The 18,219-nt window shown below is 32.8% G+C and overlaps 2 protein-coding genes across 5 annotated transcripts; one reads left to right on the top strand and one right to left on the bottom strand.

Moving 5' to 3' along the window:
- The first annotated feature begins 4,839 nt into the window (after positions 1-4,839).
- Positions 4,840-9,229, top strand: LOC139899204 (uncharacterized). Of its 4 annotated transcripts, XM_071882025.1 has the most exons (6): positions 4,840-4,993; positions 5,618-5,695; positions 5,806-5,961; positions 6,147-7,693; positions 7,899-8,037; positions 8,417-9,229. In XM_071882025.1, exons 3-6 carry the CDS (start codon positions 5,823-5,825, stop codon positions 9,097-9,099), a joined length of 2,508 nt encoding a protein of 835 aa, XP_071738126.1. In that variant the 5' UTR covers positions 4,840-4,993; positions 5,618-5,695; positions 5,806-5,822; the 3' UTR covers positions 9,100-9,229. The 4 variants fall into 4 exon arrangements, with proteins under 4 accessions (XP_071738126.1, XP_071738125.1, XP_071738128.1 ...); XM_071882024.1 differs by lacking the exon at positions 5,618-5,695; XM_071882027.1 differs by lacking the exons at positions 4,840-4,993; positions 5,618-5,695 and adding an exon at positions 5,181-5,239.
- A 4,779-nt stretch (positions 9,230-14,008) lies between these two features.
- On the bottom strand, positions 14,009-17,844 carry LOC139899203 (tetraspanin-20-like). Its single transcript, XM_071882023.1, has 6 exons — positions 17,406-17,844; positions 16,447-16,546; positions 15,919-15,999; positions 15,727-15,831; positions 15,322-15,513; positions 14,009-14,406 (listed from the first exon to the last, which is right to left on the bottom strand). The coding sequence occupies exons 1-6, from the start codon at positions 17,735-17,737 to the stop codon at positions 14,368-14,370; spliced, it is 849 nt and encodes a 282-aa protein (XP_071738124.1). The 5' UTR covers positions 17,738-17,844; the 3' UTR covers positions 14,009-14,367.
- Positions 17,845-18,219: the final 375 nt, after the last annotated feature.

Genomic DNA, 18,219 nt, shown 5'->3' with positions numbered 1-18,219 from the left:
ATCATAAGTTGAGTGCCAACGAACGAGTCATCGGAACGAAAATTACATTTTTGCCATGCACGTAAATATAATATAATATATAATTAATTATTAGATTATTAATTAATTAATTATATTTGTATTTAAACGAGTGTCGGCAAGTTTTATTGGTCGAAGAGTAGCTGCCAAGAGGAACCATGCGATCGCATGGCCTCAAGGCACACTTACCATGCGATCGCATGGCTAAGTAAATGTGGCCAAGTCTTTAAAGTTCGAACGAATTCAGTTTTTGCACACACACATAAATCATAATCTATCTCTCCCTCTGATCTCTCTATACTCCGTAATATTTATTTAATTTATTATTATTATTATTAAAGATTAATATTATTATTAATTTTATGGTTAAGAGTATTAATATTATTAGTATTGCACATAAAATACTATGACGGAGTGCTGCTCGAGTGGTCTAAAACGAGTTTTCAAAACTGGTTTTTGAGTAGGATAGAGCTAAGGAAATTATGGGTTATAGCTATGGAGGTTATGGGTATGGTTCAGGGTATGCCCGTGAGGTCAATCTAGTGTTTATTATCTCCGTTGCGTCTACATACTTTCCTGCAATATTGAATCTCAATATTGATACGTGAGCACTCATAACTTAACTTTTATATATTAATAGTGTATCCCTGACTAGTGCTCGAGTATATAGGATTATGCATGCTTATACGTTTAATATTGCCTTTAGATAGTTTATGTTGAATCCTGAATTAGATACATATGCTACTGAGATAGGGTATATGATATGCATGTCGTTGGAAAGCTAGCGAAAAATTAAGAACTTTTCATTTAGAACTCGAATGGTTTCGATGAACAGATTAGAAGTTATAGTCAACTGAATTTTTAAATTATTGTTAAAATGATTATTATTACTATCGTCGCCGTTATTATTATTATTATCTAATAATTATTATAATAATTATTATTATTAATATTATCATTATTAATATATGTATCATTATTTAAAAATCGTTATTATTATTATTATTATTATTATTATTATTATTATTATTATTATTATTATTATTATTACTATCATCAAAAATTATTATTATTATTATCATCATTATTATTATAATTACTAGTATTATTATAATACTTATTAGTATCATTATCTTTAAAACTAATATTAGTATTATCTAATTATTATGATTTCGATTATTATCATTATTATGAATGCGATATAAAAGAGTACTAAAAGCTATTAAACGAATCGATTAGGAAATAATGGGTATATGTATCATGATAAAATAAAAACATTGTAAGTTATTAACTTAGATAAAAATATCAATTTTCATTATTTTTATCATTATTATTAATATTTAAAGTTTTATTAATATTAAAACTATCATTTTTTACTAAGGTCATTATTAATAGACATGTCATTGTTATTATAAAATATCATTATCATTTTAATATTATTATTAATAAAAATGATCATTTTATCATAAGTAATATTATTTTTAGTAAATATAAATACTGTTATTTTTATTAGTAGAATAATAATAATTATTATTACAAAATAATATAACTTTTAAATTATTATTGTTAATATCAATATTATTTTATAAATATGTAATACAAAGATATTTTACTACATGTAATATAATTACATTAACAATACCTATCATTATATTTTTATGATAATAAATGAACTTTATAAATTTTATTACTTAAGATATATAAAAGTATATTTTTATCAGATATATATATTTTAATATAAATTTTTATTAACAAATGACTTTTATTATTTACTCTAATAAAATCTGCTAAATATATTAAATATATAAAACGACTATATTTAAGTTATAATCATGTATAGGTTTTGGAAGTCATTTTGGTCAAGTTGAATTTTGTTGACTTTTGCATATTAGTCTCGAGCATTAGGATTGTGGTACACTATGACTTGACCTTAATTGTTAGACAAATATTGATCAACATATAAATATATATAATTAATATAGGTTCGTGAATCCGAGACCAACCTTGCACTTGTTCAATGTCATCATATGCTTAATTACTACGAAATACAATATTGTGAGTTCATTTGATTCCCTTTTACTCTTTACATTTTTGGGACTGAGAATACATGCGCTGTTTTTATAAATGCTTTATTAAATGTTTTTGAAATATATTTTTGAACTGAGAAAACATGAACCGCTTTTATAAATGATTGACGAAATAGACACAAGTATTCAAAACTACATTCTATGATAGAATTATTTGGATTCAGAGGTTCGATTTCTATAAAGATTGTATTAGTGACCATCGGTGAGATGATTTTGCATTGCACTACGCACTAGCTACCGGAATGGTTCGATTTAGTAGTTAGTAACGGTGAGATGATTTTGCATTGCACTACGCACTAGCTACCGGAATGGTTTGGTTTAGTAGTTAGTAACGGTGAGATGATTTTGCATTGCACTACGCACTAGCTACCGTTTTAGCTACCCTCGGTGAGATGATTTCGCATTGCACTACGCGTTAGCTACCGTTGTATTGTATTGTATTGTATTCGATTTTGTAGTTAGTAACGGTGAGATGATTTTGCATTGCACTACGCACTAGCTACCGTTTTAGCTACCCTCGGTGAGATGATTTTGCATTGCACTACGCATTAGCTACCGTTGTAAAATTATATTGTATTAACTACCACGGTGAGATGATTTTGCATTGCACTACGCACTAGCTACCGTTGGTGAGTTGTTTTGAAAGGTTCCGGTGTTCTTCATATGAATGATTTTACAGCAGGAGTAGACCTGCACAGATTGTTTTCTAAATATGAGTATCTTGTGGTCTATTATACTATCGGAAATGATTATTTATGATAAACTAATGAACTCACCAACCTTTTGGTTGACACTTTAAAGCATGTTTATTCTCAAGTATTAAGGAAATCTTCCGCTGTGCATTAGCTCATTTTAAGGATATTACTTGGAGTCATTCATGGCATATTTCGAAAGATGTTGCATTCGAGTCGTTGAGTACATCAAAATTATTATTAAGTCAATTATAGTTGGATGTATTATGAAATGATATGCATGCTGTCAACTTTCGATGTAAAGAAAGCTTGTCTTTAAAAAACGAATGCAATGTTTGTAAAATGTATCATATAGAGGTCAAATACCTCGCGATGTAATCAACTACTGTGAATCATTTATAATGTATATGAACGGGTCCTTTCACATATCAATCGGACCCTCAGAGTTCACTGATTGATTACCGTCATTGTCAAAACAAGCTTCATCTTCAAACTCAATTTGGATTATATCATCAATTTCCTCAATGACTTTAACATAAAAGATATTGTGTCCTTTCGTGACCATTGTCGTATCATTGATTGTACCTACATTGCTTGCGTTCAGGCTAACTAGAACTCTTTCAAACGTAAGGTTTTGATCACCTTCAAATTTGCAATTCTCCATGTCTATAACTTGACCCCAACACGACCCAATTTTTTTGAAAGTATTTCACACCAGCTATGTACGGGAACCCCAAATACGTTTAGCCAAGAAAGACGACCATTTGCTAAAAACTGATTGTCCCATCTCCTTAAATTTTTGATCCACCTTTTTATACCATGATGATTGTTGTTGAGAATGTTAAAGACAACTTCCTCAGATTCAAAAATTAACATTACCTCGTGACCACCTAAGAACTTCACCTGGCAATTATGAACTCCTTCTTCTTCACATAGTTTATTCAATTGATTTAGAATCTTATAGTTTGAGACATCACCCACAAGAGCCTTATTTAAGAATATATCATTGGCATTCTCTTCTCCTAAGATTACTTGTCGATATTCTTCAGGTTTATACCATTCACTACTCTAATTGTTTCTTCTCTCATGTTGATGATTATTCTTCCCATCATTACTTGTTCTTCCTTCAGGATTTGAATCAGCGTCGGGTTTTGACTTTTTGACATAGACTTGATGTGGTTTCTTTGATGGGAATGCTTCTGCAGGTGTAGGGTTGTCAGTGTTTTGCTCGTCGTTTGCTTCTGTCGATTCATTATTACCTTTTGAAACGTTCCACTTCCAAACAACATCATCATTCTTAACCCTATTTTCATTACGAGGTGCGGTACCATGATGCTCAGGCTTGCTATCAACCTTGATATTATCGAATTTCGTAGATCCGTTTTGAAACTTGTCATTCTTCCTTTCATATGCTTTAAAGGCTCTTAAGCTCCATCCCAAAAAAATTGCTTTATTCAATTGCTCAAGAGTTGCGTTTTCATCTTTTACTTCTTCAAACCTCACGAAGCCAAATCTATGGCCACTTTTCAGTTGTTTCCTGGCAATGTAGACATCACATACTTTTCCAAATCTTGAAAACGCACGCCGTAACTCCTCGACTCCCCAGATTGCCGGAATATTGAAGAACATAAACGATGTGATTAGCTTCTTGTTGACACTCATTGATCGATCGTTGTAGTAGTTGTCGATAGATGAAATTATTATTTTATTGATTGATTGATTTATTTATTTTGTTCTTATATTAATTAATATTTTAATATTATATATAGGTTTGTTATATTATAATTATTACTGCGTATTATTATTATTAGGGGGATGATTCTCACACACTGTTTTTTGATCCTCACACACCAATTTACTTTAACACCTCCCTCATAATAGGGTAAAAGGGTGTGTGAGGATCAAAAAACAGTGTGTGAGAATCATCCCCTTATTATTAATATATTTTTAATTATTATTATTATTTTATTTTATTTAATTATTTATTATTTATAATAACACCATACTATCTGGTTTTATACTCATTTGTTTTTCCTTTTCTCTCACTTGTATGTGTGTGTACATGTATATGTCTGTATGTATAACCTGAAGTTATTACTGATCTGAATAAATAACTGAAAATCTAACCGGAAATCTGACGTTATTTCACCGGAATGTTACACTCCGGCGATAAATTACTAACTTTCTCAGTATAAGGTACTGATCTCACCGTATTTCTACTTTCTCTCTCTAAAATCACACTTTTCTCTCTCTCTAACTTTGCTGCCGTTTTTTTAACACTTTTTGGTTGAGTTTTGGTAAAATAGAATCAGATTCTTTTTAATTCTTCTGTATTGCAGCTTTTTTTTCAAAATGATCTTGTGATACATGAGTACAACTTCAATCAATATATACAATATGCAATAATTATTAAATTATTGTGCAGCTTTTCAAAAATTGAAGGTAGAAATTAGGGCTTTTTGTTTGTTTCTAACATTTACATCGGTTATATGTGTGTATGGTAGTTTTTTTTAAGATGAAGGTAAAAATTAGGGCTTTTTGTTTGTTTCTAACATTTTTATTTGAATATAATAATATGATATCTGTGTGTGTGTTTAAAGTGGTGACTAGTTGATGTGAAGGCTCATGTGAATATCCTGGAATTATATAAATTGTTGTAGTCTTGTCTCTTTTATTATCCTACTTTTTATCCTTTTTATTATCATCATCATGATGACATTATCAAGGGATTTTGTAATTATGTCAAGCCCTATCACTTCAAGCTCTGCTAAATTTGGTTGATGCTATCTTCAATTCATGATTTCTTCAATCATTGAGCAGGTTGTGATTCTATATTTGGAGCTTGATTTAGTTTACCTTGGAAGAACATTAATTAGGGCTGATTTCATATCTGTACTTGTATGTACTATATCTAATCAAGAATTTTTTTTTTTTTTGAGATTATTTTTTAGTATGGAGAGATGGGTGATTTATATGTGTAAACTAGTAACAAGTTGTTTCATTTACAGGTATAAAAGCTAAAAAAATGAGCTGGAATCAAAATGGGAAAAATCGGAAACCTGCGAAACCTGTTTCGGGATGTTTGGGAAGAATGGTGAACTTGTTTGATTTGAATACTGGTGTGGGAGGGAACAGGCTACTTACAGACAAGCCACATCGTGATAGTAAGTTTCTTAATCTTTACACTTTTAACTTTATCTCATCATCTTTTTATGATTGAATTGATTATGAAACAATTGTGTTGTAATGAAAACTTGTTCTGAAGAAGAGAATGTTATTCTGAACATGAGCTATAAAAGTTTTATATAATAAACTTATGTTATGTATGACAAAATGTGACATAAAACAGGTTCTGCATTATCTAGGAGGCAATCTGATTTATCGAGGGCGAATTCGATTAATGATGACATGGATGATTTAAGAAACTCTCCATCAAATAGAAAATCAAATTGTACACCAATAAAGATGCTTATTGCACAAGAAATGTCAAAGGAAGAAGAAGACTCTAAGCAAAGTCCGTCCAATTTGGTCGCTAAGTTAATGGGACTCGATGCCCTGCCAGATCAGCATAAACCTGTTTCAGCTCTGCGCGGGACCCATACAAGATCACGTACCCAATCTGGATCTTTAGACTTTCTGCAGCAAGAAAATGGAAAACACGAGATCAATCAATATCCAGAAGAATATAAAGACGTATACGAGTACGTGAAAAGAGACGAGTCACCACAAAAGGGAAAATGTAGCGAAAAACAGAAAATGGCTCTTGTTAGAGAAAAGTTTATGGAAGCGAAACGTTTATCTACCGATGAAAACCTTCGTCAGTCAAAACAGTTTCAAGATGCATTAGAAGTTTTAAGTTCAAATAAAGATGTGTTTCTCAAGTTTTTACAAGAACCGAATTCCTTGTTCTCGCAAAATCTATACACTTTGCAGTCGGGCCCGCCACCTCCCGACTGTAAACGCATCACAATTCTTAAACCTTCCAAGCCGATTGATAATCATAATAAAACCAGCCCCGATTTATCTTTCTCCTCTGAATTTTGCAAAGTTGATGATGTCAGCAACCCGAACCCACCAACACGCATTGTGATACTGAAACCGAGCTCTATGAACATAAAAGCTGTTGCTTCACATGATGATGTATTTGTTGAGGATCCCGAAGAGGTTACGAATGAGATAAGTGACAATTTGGGCGGGCTTAGACGAGATGAAACCCTACTTTCGTCCGTTTTTTCAAACGGTTATATCGGTGACGATAGTTCGTATTGTAAATCAGAGGTGGATTATGCAACGGGAATACTTAGTGATTCAGAAATTGTATCACCAACATCTAAACATTCATGGGATTATATTAATCGGTATAGTAGCCATTATTCGGCTTCGTCCAGCCGCGCGTCTTATTCGCCGGAGTCGTCTGTTTGTAGGGAAGCTAAGAAACGTTTATCTGAAAGATGGGCGGTGATGTCATCAAATAAGAATGTTCTAGAACAAAGAGAAATTCAAAGAAGCTCGAGTACATTAGGTGATATGCTTGCTCTTTCCGATGTGAAAAAACCAGAAAATGTGGATGAAACTAAGAGATTTAAAGAAGATAATGATATAAATCCTATTGGTCTTTTGAGATCGAAATCGCTTCCAGTATCTGGTTCCTCGACAGACAAAGTAGATGAAACGAAGGGTGTGATGAAGGAAAAGCTTGTTAAATCGTCATCTTTTAAGTTTTCGAATCTGTTTTTCCCTAGAAGTAAGAAAACTAGCAAAGATGGGTCCCACCAGTGTAAGGAGGTACCTCAATCTACTAGATTTATTGGTAATGAAGAGGCCCAACGAAGTAATGAGATGATAGTTGAAGAAGCATCATGTTCGGGTCTGAAACACGGCATTTTATTACCTGAGGTATGGCTTCTTCTATAAGTTACTTTTTGTGCTTTTGCTTCTTATTCGTGTATGTCATATTTTCATATGTGCACTTATTTATAGGGTGTCTATGAGGGAAACAAGAACGTACTTTTAATTGTTTTTTTCCCCGATTTTGACTGTTGTACGTGTTTTTATGAATATGTAGTTTATGTTCTGAAGTTCATGTAACTACATTTTGCAGGTGGGATTTTCTTTCAAGAAACCTGGATTTCGTGGAAACCACATTGAGAACCAGGACCACCCGAGCCCAATTTCGGTTTTGGAACCACAATTTGAAGATGAACATGCAACAAAGTGTCGTCCTAATTCCAAGCTTAATGGTAAATAAAGAACTCAATTGAACGGGTTTATTAGATACAAGTGGAAATATGGGTTGGCGGGTAATATGAAGTGTGTCTTAACAGGTTGGGTCAGCAAACTCGTTTTTATCTATTCTTAGAATTTTTTATATAAAAAGTTCGAAGTATGATTACAAAACATAGGTTATTACCACTTAGAAGCGATTAAGAAAATAGTTATGTTTTAAATACTCTTAGAATGACTTCAAGTTTCAACCTTTTTGTTATGTTTGAGCCATTTGACCAGTTCCCTTTCATTAAAAAAAATTTGTGTTTTGTACGGAGTATGTTTTTTAGTGTGTTTAGTAATCTTCATGTGTACTTTCTTTGATAGTATTAATGTTTCTTGGTGTATTAACAGGAATAGAGTCTATGAAATACAACTTGATCGATAAATCTCCCCCAATTGGATCCATAGCGCGTACTCTATCCTGGGATGATTCTGTGGGGTCATCCACACCCTACGTCGGTAGACCCTCATCCACACCCTTAAATCAAGAAGAAGAGGAGCAAGAATGTTTGTTTTACATTCAAACCTTATTATCAGTTGCCGGTCTCAACAAAGTCAAATCAATCTCATTTTTAAGTAAATGGCATTCACCCGAAAGCCCATTAGACCCATCCTTAAGGGATAAATGCATAAATCTAAGTGATTTGAGTTCGATGCCAAAACGAAGACATCAGAACACAATAACAAAACTTGTGTTTGACTGTGTTAATGAGGCGTTAAAGAGTATTGCGAAACGTGGACCCTACAGTGGGGCTCACGACAGCCTAGATTACATGGTTATGTCATCAATGGTTCTGGTGGACCTTGTATGGGCCCACATAAAGGAATGGATGTCCGGTGACGAGAGGTGCGATTGGGATGATGTGGATGGCGGCAGCATGGCGGTTGAAAGGGTGGTTAATAAAGAGGTTGTGGGCCAGGGTTGGGTGGAAGGTATTAGGTTTGAAATTGATAATACAAGAAAGGAAATAGAAGGGAAATTGCTTGAGGAATTGGTGCAAGAGTCTGTATTGGAGTTTACTGGTAGAGTTTGAGTAAGGGTCCTTTTTGTTGTTTTGACCTCTACTATTATCTAAATCATAACTCAATTATTTGTGTACCATTAAACACTATTATTATAATGTGTTCCAAGTTTTTAAAAAGATGGTACTTATTTTGCTGTCATTTGTTTAGTATAATAGTACACAATTGGCCCCCTGGTACTTTATAAAAGGTTTCAACTGGTTTCAAGATCTCATTTTTTACATTTCTTTGTGATCTTTGTGTGCCATTCAAGGGACAATGCCTAGACCTGACAAATGAGTAAACCAATTATGATCTTAATAATTCATTTTGCAGATAATTCATTGGTCAAGTATAACAAGGCCAGGTTAGCACAGATATTAATTTGAATGGGCAAAGGTGAACTAATTAATTAAGGTGTTCGCATCGATAAAATTGATGGGATGACTTCACGTCCGGATGAAAGAAATCGGAAGGGTGGTTCTAATGCCGGTTAATTTGGTGTTATTGGTTTCGTTGGTGGGTTTTATGGATGTTATGTTTAAAAGTCTTGTTCATTTCTTGTTATTGTCACTTTGTGAGTTTGATTAGTTTGTGCGATTAGTTTAATCTTGGTTTAGGATTTATTTTCCGTTTATGGCTCGGTTAGAGTTAGCTAGATCTAGTTTCTGTTGTGATTCTAGCATGGTTTCTTTGATGTATCGGTTCATAGGTTCCTTCATTTATTGATTAAGAATTTTAATAGTAATCGTTATTTTAATGTGTGTTTGTAATAGTGAGGTATTGTATAATGAATTGGAAATTGTTTAAAAGGTTAAAATAATCAAATCAAAAGTAACGAAGTTATGTACTCGGTCTAGTTAAGCAATGATATAAGAGTTATCTTAACATAGTTATAGACTTATAGTTAATCAAATCAAAAGTAAATAACTAAGAATCATATATCGATATCCATATAGATTATTGTACATCAAAATCAATGAAGTAACATAATGTCATCGTATAATGCTTCTTAATTAATATTATATTATATACATATATACAATTGAACAAATTTAGATTACTATTCATGAATAGTAACTCACTTCCATGCTTAAAGTAGTTGTATGTTTCGCTTAAATTGTTGTACCCAGAGCAAATTTGGGTTACTATTCATGAATAGTAACTCACTTCCATGCTTAGAGTAGTTGTACGTTTCGCTTAAATTGTTGTACCCACAAGCATTTTTTATTATCAAATGTCAAACACCCCAAACTCCAAGGGTTAAAGTGAAAATTACATATTTCTAATTAAAAAAACTTAAAAAAAATCACTCAATTCTTCAACGATCCACATCTTCTCGCTCGCCACGCCTTATTTTTTTTTTTCGAAACCACGGTTCAACTCGAAATAATTTTACGAACACAACGCAACTACCTATACACAAAATGGACGTTTTTCAAAAAACGCTAAATATCTCGGGCTACTATGTTTTAGGATGCCTTATTAAATTGCGTTAATATATTCCGGATGTTACAGTCATATTGGACAACTTTCGCTAACTACAAGTGCAAGAAAGACATTCCAAGATCAAAAAGAGCATGTGATTATGCAATGTATGCAAACTCATGTAATAACCTTTTGTATGTAACAATCAGCAATTTTTTGCGATAACCCGTGACTTTTCTAAATTCTTAAGTTTACGGCAGCATCGCGCGAAATATTGACATGATACCACATGACCTACCTTTAAAATCAAAATAACATTAAATTATGTAGAGTACTCCGTAATATCTAAATATTTTTAAACGTATAAAGTAATCATATTATATGCATACACATCGTTGTAGCCCCAATCTATTCATTACAACCATAAATGATACACTTAGCCCCTTACCTATTCATGGTTCACACAAAAAACATCATTGTACGCCAATGGTTTTGTGAAAGATATGGAAATGGTCCTAACATTATATTATTACCATTGTTATATGTTAGATGGGGTGTCACAAAATAAGATCCTATAATTTATATCAAATTTCAATATCATTTCATGGAAATGTCTATTAATAATATGTTTTTAACCAAAATCAGTCTTTTATCTTTCTTTTTTGATAATCCTTGCTACAATGTTTGTTGCTTCACCTTGACCCGAAAGAGCCAGATACACCCGCCAAAAAACGTTTTATGAAATGGTATGATCATGGGATAATAGCTATCATAGTGAATAACCTAGAGAGTAATAGTTTTAACACATGAAGATGATCATTCTTCTATATACAACATTGATACTCACTTTAACCAACTATCATTCTGTTTATACGTACGTTACAAGATATCATCGCTTAATCATTTCGTCTACTCAGCTAATAGTAGTAAGTGCAACACATTACTTCAAAATTCATATTCATGTTTTAAAGCTCTTGGCTACCGATCACTTTCAAAATAAATGAAATTAGTAAAAAAAAAAAAAAAAATGACCACTTCCATATTTAATTAGTGGTTGATATCTTAGATAATGACATTATAGAAAGAATACCAAGAAAATGGTTGGGTGTTGGCATTGATATATACCTAACTTAACTCATAGATGTGACTTTGAAAATTCTTGTTTTTTTATTTATGATAAATGTTAAATTTATTATACTTGAAATAAAGATAAATCGAGTAATTGACAGTCGTACTTAATCTTGTGGGTGACATTATTTGTCCTAATTTGTTTGGGCCCAAAATGAGGGGTCTCCTTTTTTTTCTTGATTTAGCTATGGTTATGAGCTAATTTTTCACATTTATTGATTAATTTTGCTATTTTAGCTTCAGTTACACCGGTGTCAATGGCTCGTCACTAACATTGTCTTTAATGTGCTCTCTTCGTCTAGGGATGGCATAGATTGAAATCCGTTCGTCCTAGCTTGGACATTTCCTCGCAAAGACGGTTGAAAAGATTTGGCTTGGGTACAAAAAATATTTTTAATTTTTTTGTGTTGTTTTATGTGCGGGGTCTTAAGTTTTTGTTCAGTCATTCTAGGGAAGCACTGACACTCAGTTGTTCGTGTTATAATTTGATTGTCTACTATGAATTTACATATAGTTTTAGTAAAAGTACGAAGTAGTGGTTATTAATAGTATGAGTTCATTGTTGATTAATATGAATTTATTCTCCTGTTAAACACTTTCTGATAAACTAAAACTGAAAATAAACAATTATTTTAATACATACATTACATCAACAAACTAAAACTGAAAGGCGGATCTTCGGGTTTGGTGAAAGATATAAGGACCGATGAGGCTTTCAAGGCATTTGATGTTATGATGACGTGTATGGCCGAGAGCGAACCAGTTACGGTTAATCTTATTAACTCTAGTGAGATCCCATGTGCGCCGGTTAATGATAAGATTCAAAAAAAGCGAAAGAAAAAATTGGTTCAAGGCGTCGAAATGGAAGAGTTCGGCGTGTTTATCAAGGATATATGAGTTCGTTTATATCGGTTACATGTTTCGCATACTCTTTTGGTTTCGTAGTTCGTTGTTTTTTTGTTTTGCTTTTGTTTCAGTGTAGGTTTGATGAGGCTCGGTATAGATAGTTCGTATGTTTATCGCTTTCTAGGTACGAGCCTCATCGGGTTTCTCTCTTGTATCTCTTTTTGAATTCATTTTCTTTTCGAAAACGTTTTCCGTTTTTTAAAAGTTTTCGTTATTTTGTCAAAAAAAAAAAAAAAAAAAAATAGAATTGGTAATTAGTACGGAGGTGGTAACATTATTGCAGGTTACACAAAAAAATAAAAAGTAAAAATAAAATAAAATTGCAGGTTACAATTGAAGGTAACGTTATTTCTTGGATCATTTTCTTCTTTTGCAATAAGTTATGCAAAATCCCAACTACTAGTGTCATATCATACCTATTCCCATGTGGCAGTTGGACCGTTTATTGACAAAAGCAACGCAAAATTTTCAATACTCCACCGGCAAACAAATACACACTTACAAATGTAACAAACAAATATATATGTAGATCAATAATAGTTATTTAGCCATTACATTACTTTGCTAAGCTTGGTTGTCTTATTTTAACCCTTGAGACTTTGAATCGACAAGTCATAAACTTTGAAATCTTGGGATAAAAATAAAAAATAGTTTTAACCCAAAGAGCAAAAAGATCAAAGAGGAAGTGCCAAAATTGGAAAATGACAAATCAACATCTCAATGGGAGAAAGATAAATATTCTTCCATAAAGTTGTACTGTACTAATTATATGAGCAGTGAGCAGCGAGTGAAAAGATTGAAGCATCAGAAAATATTCCTGGGTTTTTTCACATGGTACATGTCACTGGGATAGAAACAAGTTAAATTTGATGAAGGATGGTAGAGTTGAAAGTGAAATAGTCCATAAAAACAAATCTATCTAGTAAATAATTCATTAATTTAAAGAAGGTATATGCATCAAGGTTGAATAATCGCTACTCGGTTAGTACTCAGTCGGGAACTTTTAGAGAGTACTCGACAACTCAGAGAGTATTCAAATATTGACTAAGTGTGACTTTAACCAATTTTGACCAATTGTCCAAGTAATCCCGAGTTTTGGTTGGATTTGACCGAGTTGACCAAGTTTCGACAGAGTAATCCCGAGTTTTGACCGAGTAATTTGGGAGACCTTTTTTACTAAGTACTCATCGAGTTCTGCAACACTATTTGCATAAAGCTACGGTGGCAACTGGCAAATAGTTTCTAGCATGATCTCGCTTCTTTTCGCAGTTTTCAACGCTTTATAGTAGTAGTAACATATATAATATCGAATAAAGAATATAGACATATATGATAGAAAGCGCAAGAACTCGAAGTTTTTCATACGATTAATGGTATATCTGTAGAGTCTAGACCCCAAATAATGAAAGACTACACAGCTTGTTAAAAGAGAACAAAGGAGTATGTATAATTACTAATATTCAAGTTGAATCAATAACTTTCAAAACGTTAAGTAATACAAGGGTACAAAACGCACTCACACAAACAACATGAATGTTCAATACGATTTTAACATGAACTGACATCGAAAGTTCATCACCGCAAATGTATCTCTATAAATGCTTATTATACAAAACACGCTCACACTAACAGTATAATCATGTGTAGATGTCAAACTCAAGGTGGCAGTGATGCCTAGAATAGGGTGAGAAGCTAACGAACTCACAGGGCTCACATTTTTATATATACAAAGAAAATGCAAAACATGATACATTCAACAAAACTAATCTTTCTCGATCAAATAAGCAATCAAATTGATTTCACACTGCAGCTTTCATGGAACAAAACTGGTGTTAGTTTTAAGCACTCTGACTTGATTGACTGCCATTCAATCCATACTGCAATGAGGACAAAATGAAAAGAAGGTTAAGGTTGCAGAAGACGAATTGCAGACAGTTATAACTAGAGATGATGAATTTAAAACCATATTTTTTTTCCCAAGGGTAAGCTAAAAGATTCAACTACAATGGAAAATAGGTTGACTTAGTAAACATGACATCCAAATTCAGATGCAAAACACTTGTCTTACGGTTTTACTGATGAAAAAAAAAAAATCTGTGTAGTGTAATAACTTGATTTTCTGTACTTTTTATCATATTAATTTGATCTTTAAAGGATACAAAAGGTATTCACAGACCTAAACAGGTTTGACTGTTTCGACACTGTATTAGGTAAAGACGACTATAAGTATCATATAATCCTAGTGTATTCTGGAGCAGCAAGTTTCACATGTAAAAAACGAATTTAATTGTCTTTATTAAGGAAAAGGTAACTTTGCGAACAAACATAATTCATAAGTTCATATATTTGAAGTCCAGCCTCTAGGGGATTGTCAGGGTTTATCTCCCAGTTGTTGCTTCTTGAATCAAATAAAAAACAAATGGGAACTTATTATCCATTGGCGACCAACACAACACCACATCAATTACGGCATCCACAAACTTTGTTTCAGCAGTGTTAAATATATATAAATATATGAACAATAATGATTGTACTAAGTAAAAAAAAGAAGAAAAATGATAAATAGACATGGAAATTTCATATGGCATTCATTGCATGAAAAATATTGGTAAACAAAAGAGAATGTAAGTAAAATTTGTGTCATTCATTGCATGTAGTAGGCATGTTTTTGCCTATCTTTTTAGACATATATTGCAACACTCCACAAAATGAAGGCATGAAACAATATTCCACATGCATTTTCAAAAAACAGAAAATAAACAATCTCATGCATATGAAAATCAGAGGCGTACCTTTTCTCTAATCCTCGAGCTCCAGATATCTGAATGAAAAGCTTTACCATCACCACTAGTTGACCCAGATGCTTGACTTGATTGTGGGTTTAGTAGGGGCATCCCGCTTCCGGAACCTTCCTCCATATCATCATTCTTCTTCTGAGCAGATACCATCATTCCCAACATTACCGCCAGAAGTATACTTAAAACCTGAAAAAAGAACACTGATCATGTAAAATCCAAGCATCATATGGTCTCTAAAACCTGAAAAAAGAACACTGATCATGTAAAATCCAAGCATCATATGGTCTCTAAGTTATAATTTAGATGGTAACTAGGTAACAACTGATACATATGAAAGGGAAAACCTCTTCCATTTACCCAATTTATCAGTTTACTAGCAAATACGAGAGGGTATCTAACCTGAACCACAATAATAGCAATGCCGACCCATTTACAAATTTCAATATTATCTTCAACGAATTCCCGAATGCTATCGATTCCTCCAGTCGGGTCCTCTGGTAGATCCTAAAAAATTGAGAAATGTGGTTTCTTTTGTGAAAACTTTTAAAAGCAACATTACTATAAATCCATATATTGATTACAAAATCAGACCTTCTCCCAACGATGATCAAGTGCAATGAACGCAACTAAAGCCACCTCAAGTAGGATGAATACGACTTTCAGTATGGTGTACTGCCGAATGTTCACGTCAAGGAAGTAAATGTGAGGTATTTTAAAGTAACTAAAATAGTTAAATACATGACATGACATATCGTTTCTAGCTTCACAAGGTGTGTACATTAGGTTCCTAATCAACATCCTCAGTTTAACTTATCATAAAGTTTTTGTATGTGTCAAAAATATTTCTCTTAAACTGTAAGAGTAAAAGATTTCAGAATGTGACCACCCCATCTAAATTTTAATAGTTAGTAAATGTATGAGCCATATAAAATAACAAGAGATACTTCAATAGCAACAAGGACAAAATAAGATGTTCGAAAAGCTTCAAATCTAAGTCATTTGATATCTATTGTATTATCTAGTATAATAATCTATCACATCATCCACCATTTATATAGTATGGAGATTATCGCAAATGTTTAAACTACCATCATCACAGAATTAGTAAAGAAAGGATACAAAGCAAAGACAACACCCATGGATCGCTTCGGCTGCAATATGACCTATGCAAGAGATGCAGCACAGTACAACACCCAATCCCATAAATGCATATATGAACCTGCCACATAACATTGCAGCAAGTTACAGCTCAATAGCCAATATATGAACAGATTTTCTAACATAACCCATACCCTTATTTAACCCAAATGCCCCAATCTCTATCACCTGCGAAAAATGTAAATTCAACAAATATAAAACAAGCATACATCTTTTCCCATTGCACGTAACTTATTTTAATTTTTATCATTATCTGTAACATATTACATACCTACATTGTAAAAGGTAGAAGGTTTTCCCTATTCGGGCTACCCGGGAGGGCGAGTAATCAGACCCCATACTCTGATGTACGCAGTCTAGCAGGATTACTCCCTGGCTGTTTCCAACCCTTCCCTGGCTACCACTAAATATTCGTCCCAGACGGGATTTGAACCTGAGACCTCTTGCAAGGAACTCAGGGCCCCAACCACTAGGCTATCTAGTGATGGTTTTATTACATACCTACATTGTGAAGTTAAACCTAAAGTACACTCACTTTTTGACCATTTATAGTAGCAATTTTTGATACAATTACATGAATGTAGGCACGTAGCAGACACTGATAGAAAATAAAGTAAGCTATATATAACAAAAAAAAGTAATAAGTATGTTACATTTTGGTGCAATTAATCTGGAAACATCACAAATACCGTAGATGTATTTTAATTTAATTTTAATTTTGATTGATAATTCAATAGGTTTATGTTAGCATCGGTGTAATTATTCAAGAGTGTGATATTTAAAAAAAAAAAAGTATCAATTAATTACTCCGTATAACGTTAAGATCAATTTATTTAAATATTTAAATATATAATTATACAAATACATAATAACACTCGCGTGTAAGTGCATATTAATAGAATCGAAAGAATTAAAATTACCAAGGGGCAGGAATGGGATTAGATTCAAGCTGTATCGCGTCATATATACCAGTGACCGTGTTAGTTTCAAAATTGAAATGAATCAGTCGATCAGATATCCTGAAAATTGAAAAAACAGAATCAGATGAATCGGGAGACGGAGCTGGTGATAAATCCGACGGAGGTGGTGACGGTAACGGTGACGGAGACGGCGGAATGATCGGTGAGTGTTTCTCCCACTGATTTAACATATACGCAGAGTATATAATGATTGCAATACCGATGAATGTTTGAAAGAAAATGAGGAATTTGAGAATAAAGGCAGTAAATGTATGGCAACAAGGCGTTCTCATTTTAAATTTTACAGAAAAATCGAATTGAATATGCTGTGAATTTTGGGAAATTAGGGGTCAATTAGAAACCCTAGGTTCGGATTTAATGAATGATTAATTTTCGTTTTATTTCCTGTTGTTTTTTTTGACTTTTTCAGTTGCTTTTGAGTGTAAAATCTGTTATACATGTGGAAACAGTTGTATGCTTGTGACTGGTTACGTAAAGGCCCAATGGGCTAAAATCAATGCTGCAAAAATTATTTATTATGTTGTCATCATTTTCAAATTAAAAAAGGTTATTTTCTTTTTTTATATTTCTTTAAATTATAAAAAAATAACAATTTCAAAGTAGCTTAGTAGTTGGGGTCCATGACATCCTTGCAAGTGGTATTCGAATCTTGGGGTGGCCAAGAAAGGATTGGAACCGGCTAGAGAGTAATATATGGATCAATGTAACACTGTTTTAAGCTCGTAGAACATATTTTTTCTTTTCTTCCTTCGGG

Source organism: Rutidosis leptorrhynchoides, chromosome 3, assembly GCF_046630445.1.
Source record: "Rutidosis leptorrhynchoides isolate AG116_Rl617_1_P2 chromosome 3, CSIRO_AGI_Rlap_v1, whole genome shotgun sequence".
Classification (NCBI taxonomy): Eukaryota; Viridiplantae; Streptophyta; class Magnoliopsida; order Asterales; family Asteraceae; genus Rutidosis; species Rutidosis leptorrhynchoides.
The sequence above is the reverse complement of the archived record's forward strand: the minus strand, read 5'-3'. Positions and strand labels throughout refer to the sequence as shown.

Excerpts from the sequence above, each read along its gene's own strand:
- LOC139899204 (XM_071882024.1), top strand. The coding sequence starts at position 5,823 with ATGAGCTGGAATCAAAATGGGAAAAATCGGAAACCTGCGAAACCTGTT. Across the intron at positions 5,962-6,146 it reads AGACAAGCCACATCGTGATA|GTTCTGCATTATCTAGGAGG; the intron begins GTAAGTTTCTTA and ends GACATAAAACAG. Across the intron at positions 7,694-7,898 it reads ACGGCATTTTATTACCTGAG|GTGGGATTTTCTTTCAAGAA; the intron begins GTATGGCTTCTT and ends TACATTTTGCAG.
- LOC139899203 (XM_071882023.1), bottom strand. The coding sequence starts at position 17,737 with ATGAGAACGCCTTGTTGCCATACATTTACTGCCTTTATTCTCAAATTC. Across the intron at positions 16,547-17,405 it reads AATCCCATTCCTGCCCCTTG|GTTCATATATGCATTTATGG; the intron begins GTAATTTTAATT and ends GTTATGTGGCAG. Across the intron at positions 15,514-15,726 it reads TTGCTATTATTGTGGTTCAG|GTTTTAAGTATACTTCTGGC; the intron begins GTTAGATACCCT and ends TTCTTTTTTCAG.